General features: G+C 39.9%; 1 protein-coding gene across 1 annotated transcript; it reads right to left on the bottom strand.

The window, feature by feature from the left end:
* Positions 1-2,823: 2,823 nt before the first annotated feature.
* LOC140159585 (uncharacterized) lies at positions 2,824-4,179 on the bottom strand. Its single transcript, XM_072183078.1, has one exon. It carries the CDS (start codon positions 4,177-4,179, stop codon positions 2,824-2,826), a length of 1,356 nt encoding a protein of 451 aa, XP_072039179.1.
* Positions 4,180-5,178: the final 999 nt, after the last annotated feature.

The raw sequence follows: 5,178 nt of genomic DNA, 5'->3' as shown, positions 1-5,178 counted from the left end.
AAATACAACCTTTAGGAAGCGGTGAGCATGAAAAAAGCGGCTGTTTATCAAACTTGGAATGAACTGCATTTATGCATGCATTATGTAATCGTTAATTTCTTCGCAACCATTCAACCGAATCAAACAAAATTTTCGTATGTGATGCACAATAAAATAAGCTATGGGCTACATTTTAAATTATTTGATTTTGATGTCTAGTTCTCGACTTACGTTCAATTTTATTCACTCGGTAATTTTTTCTGGGACACCCTGTATGTATCGCCTATATCCAGTGCCCATATGGTGCAAACAGAATTGGGATCAAAGGTCATTAAAGGGGCATTTTCTGTATATAACCAAATATCTTCAAAATGCTTCTTCTGCCACATATTACATAGTACAATGGCGTTCTGCAACAGACACTCCACGTCTCTCTGTACCAAAATTCAACCCTAAAGGCCTGCAATCAGCTTTCGACAAGAGTTTTTCTCTCACCGCACCTGCACTCTGGAACTCACTTCCATCTGAACTTCGTACTGCTGCTTCTCTGCCAAGTTTCAAGAAAGGCCTCAAAACCTTCCTGTTCCCACAATAATCTGGTGGCTTTGTTTCAGTTTTGCTGTTTTATTTTGCCTTTCAAATATTTTGTGTTCCATCTTGGCGCCGTGGTCTTTATGAAATGGCGCCCTATAAATGCCTTGTATGTAATGTTGTATGTAATGTTGTGGAGTTTGAGCCCTGTACCCCTAACAGATGTCCAGAAAATGCATTTAGAAAATTTGACCTCTACAGGACCTTTGACCTGACCCCTGCAAAATGTTCCCCTGGTCATGAGATTTGTTGTCACTGAGTTTGAGCCCCACACCCCTTGCAGATATCCAGAAAATGAAGTTATAATGATTTGACCCCAGATAACCTTTGACCTGACCGCTGCAAAGTGTTCCAACATGTTCCCCTGATCATTAAGTTTGTTGTCACCAAGATTGAGCCCCGTACCCCTTACAGATGTCCAGGAAATGCGTTTCTAAAATTTGACCTCTGCATGACCTTTGACCTGACCCCCGCAAAATGTTCCACTGGTCATGAGATTTATTGTATTGAGTTTGAGTCCCATACTCCTTACAGATGTCCAGATAATGCAATTGTAAGATTTTACCCCCTTAATGACCTTTGACCCCAATTCTGTGTGCAAGGTATGGGCACTGGGTAAAGCCGATGCACATGTGTAAGTAACGCCATTGTACTATGTAATATCTACATCTATCATATACTCAAAAAAGTTGCCGAAGCAATATCTAATTGAGAAACAGTGTGGTGGCATTGAATGAAAAAACACATAAACATATAGACACTAATAATCTTACAAACAAAAAATTAGTTGTTACTTAAAGCTGTTTTGAAAGCTGAAATATTGGTGATGTTGAGAGTGTTTGGTGAGAGATCATTCCATTGAACTATTGTACGGGGCCAAAACTGAATTTGTAACTGTTGATTCTGGTTCTCATAACTCTGTACTTAGCTGGATGGTATTGCCTAGTGTTGTTATCAACCTGACGTTGGACGTAGTCTGGTTTTGGAATTGCAAGCGATTCATGTTGTATTTTAAACATGGTGGTAAGCCGGGCTTGTTTTCTTCTTTGTTCCAGTGTAGGCCATTGCAATTTATTGAGGATTTGTGTCATGGAGCCCTCTGTTCTGTTGTAGTTCTTTGTGACAAAGCGTGCTGCTCTGTGCTGTATCATCTCAAGACGATGGATATCCGATGATGTAAAAGGGTCCCATACAGCACAGGCATATTCTAGATGGGGTCTTACAAGCATGAAGTATAGCTGTTCCTTTACCTTCTGCGGACATCTCCAAAGATTTCTACGCAGGAACCAGAGGGCTTTATTTGCCTTAGCTATGATGTTGTTAATGTGGATGCTCCATTTTAAATTATGCGAAATGTTTACTCCAAGGTAGGGATGGTGAGAGACATATTCAGTTCATCATTACACATCGTATATGTAGTAATGAGGGGATTTTTCTTGGTTGTGATTCTGAGTGTCTTACATTTAGCGGTATTGAAGCGCATTTGCCATTTTTCAGCCCAATTACAAAGAGATGTTAAGTCCTTCTGCAGAATATCTGTATCTTGGGATGTGTGAATGACTCTGTATAGAAGACAGTCGTCAGCGAACAATCGTATTTTTGTTGAACTATCGATGTGGTCTGCAATATCATTAATATATAGGAGGAACATTAAAGGGCCCAATACCGTTCCTTGGGGAACTCCTGATTTAACTTTTGCTGGGTCCGATGTTTCACCGTCCACCACAACTCTTTGCGTTCTTGTTGTCAACCATTTGTTAATCCATGTCAGGAGGCTGCCGCGCACTCCATAAAAATCTAACTTCTGCAACAGCCTCTGGTGGGGTACAACATCGAATGCTTTCTGGAAATCTAATATTTGGAGGTCAGTTTGGTGCTTTTGGTCTAAGTTATGAGCAAGATCTTCGATTGTGATGAGTAGTTGCGATTCACATGAATGACCAGATCTGAAACCATGCTGAAAAGTGGACAAAATATGATGCTTTTCAACATGAGACATAATGTGACGGAAAATAATATGTTCAATGAGTTTACAGGTAACAGAGGTTAAAGATACTGGGCGGTAGTTTGCCGGTTTACTTTTCTCCCCCTTTTTATATATGGCAGTTATATTGGCTGTGAGCCAGTCTTCCGGCAGGTCACCTGTGTCAAGTGACTGCTGGAAGATATAACATATGACAGGGGCCAGCTCTTCACTTAGCTCTTTTAGCACATGTGAAGGTATGCCATCTGGTCCACTTGCTTTTCTAGTATTTATTTCTTGCAGGAGCTTTTTACTCCGTCCTGATCTATTGTCAAAGGATCTATGTCGGGAAATGGTTTCCCTTCCATACGTGGAATTTGCTCAAGATTTTCTGAAGTAAACACACTTTCATACTGCTGGTTTAGAGCTTTTGCCTTTCCCTTTGCTGAAGAAATTTCCTCGCCATCCACACTAAGTGTGGCCACTCCACATCCATCTCTTTTAACAGATTTCACGTGCGTCCAAAATTTCTTACCAGTTGTTGGGTTTACTTCATCATTGCCTATAGTTTTTGTACCGTCATCAAGCAAACACATGAAGTAATCATTTTTGGCTTTTTGCATACTTTTCTGAACAGACTTTCTAAGCTGTTTGAATTGTTCCCACTTCGATTCACTATTGTATTTTTTATAGACTTTGTAAACGCGGGTTTTCTTGCGTATTAGCCTTTTGATCTCGGGAGTCATCCATGGGACGTCCCATTTTTGCCTGATTGTTTTTTGAGGCACATGTTTTTGCACCATATCATTGACTTTGGTCTTAAAATCATTCCAGCTGGCGCTTGCCAGGTTGGGATTATTTCCTAATTCGTTTTTTTGGATGACATTTTCCTGAAAAGCCTTGGATTCCTTTTTCATCTCTTCAACGTTCATTTTCCGAAAAAGGTATACTTTCCGGGGTGGATGTTTGTTAACTTTAGCCTTGACATTGACAACACCTGTAACCACGCTATGATCACTCATTCCTGGAAACACCTGTATCTCTTCAACGAGATCAGGGTTGGTGGTTAGAAGTAAATCCAGGATGTTGTTCAGGCGTGTTGGTTTATTGACATGTTGTTGAAGACCATGATCTTCAACTATGTCAAGTAACAATCTATTTACCTTGTATCCATACTGTGGGTTTGCTTGGATTGTATTGTTATCCCACTTTATACTAGGTAAGTTGAAATCTCCACCTAATATAACATTAGGAAGAGAGCCATTCTGTGATATTTTACTGAGAGATGTATTCAACTCCTGCAGTGGTTCTTGCTTATCATTTGTAGGTCTATAATATGAACCAACATACAGGGGCTTATTACCAGCAATGCATATTTTACACCACATCACTTCGCACTTTGAATTAAGTGAGTATTCAGTGGTTGATATCAATCTGTTTGAAACGGCAACAAAGACGCCACCCCCATGAATATCTCTGTCTTTCCTAGACATATTATATTCTGCAGGGAAAATTTCTCCATCTGCAAATGAGCTATCGATGTGGGATTCCTGACCGCATATAACATCAGGTTTGTGGGATTCTATTAGGTCCAGTAGGTCATGTTGCTTGCGCTCGCTCTTGAGGCTGCGACAATTCACTATCATGACCTTTATTTTGCAAGGGTTTCTTTTAACATGATTTTGGTTATCATTTTGTCACGCTTCATATAAGACAACTTCTTTGAACCTTTTGGGGTTGATGTTACTAATCCTTCTGGATTAAAGATATCAGATTCATCCAATGATTCCAGGAGGGTAAACTCATTGGATAGCTCAACATCTGAATCAGAGAATAGCGAGTTGCATATATTAGGCAGGCAACATCTCGGGCATTCCCAGTAAATCATTTGACCTGGTCTAATTTGTTCAATTTGACCAAACCCTTCACAATTTGCATGAAACATTTTTTCACATTCTTGGCATTTCAGCGATATTTGGTCACTTTTGATTTCCCCATTACATGTTGGACACATAATGTTGGGGCCGGGATTACAATGGATATCCCCAGAAATGATGAGATATAGAAGTAAGTACACACGCTTGGATAGGCTTCTTGAGCCAGCTACGTCCCAATTCACTAAACTGGATCTGGGGTGAACTCGAGGAATTATTATGGATACTATACTCAAGGATGGTTTGCAATCTATCCATGATTGGTTGACAGTAGTCAACAATGGCACCTGTTGCTGTAATTTGTGCTGATCTATGCATAAAACCTCTTGATGAACACCATTACTGATTATACTACTATGACATAGTATGGGTAAATCGTAACACAAGTATTTTTCACTTAATGGTCTACAATATGAAATGTCGGTTTGATTATCAAACTTGGTACTAGAGTCATAAATGTTGAAGTTTCCATAGCTTGAGTTATTTTCACTTGTTATGAGAATTATCAGCGCGATGACAGTGATGACACCACGAGTCAATGATCGGTTCCCTTCCATTTCATCTGGTCCCCGAGTTTGTAGTAGTACACAGAAGAAAAAAAAATGAAACGATCTCACCTGTTAGATCTGTTGAAATCGTGCTTTGTTTGGAGAATTTTGGCTCCGTAGGTCACCTCTTCGGACAACAGGAAAACAGTGACACTCCCTGCTA

This window comes from Amphiura filiformis, chromosome 8 (assembly GCF_039555335.1).
Source record: "Amphiura filiformis chromosome 8, Afil_fr2py, whole genome shotgun sequence".
Lineage (NCBI taxonomy): Eukaryota > Metazoa > Echinodermata > Ophiuroidea > Amphilepidida > Amphiuridae > Amphiura > Amphiura filiformis.
This window is presented reverse-complemented; position numbering and strand designations above follow the sequence as displayed.

Bases quoted from the DNA above. Each gene is read 5' to 3' on its own strand.
- LOC140159585 (XM_072183078.1), bottom strand. From the start codon at position 4,179: ATGATAGTGAATTGTCGCAGCCTCAAGAGCGAGCGCAAGCAACATGAC.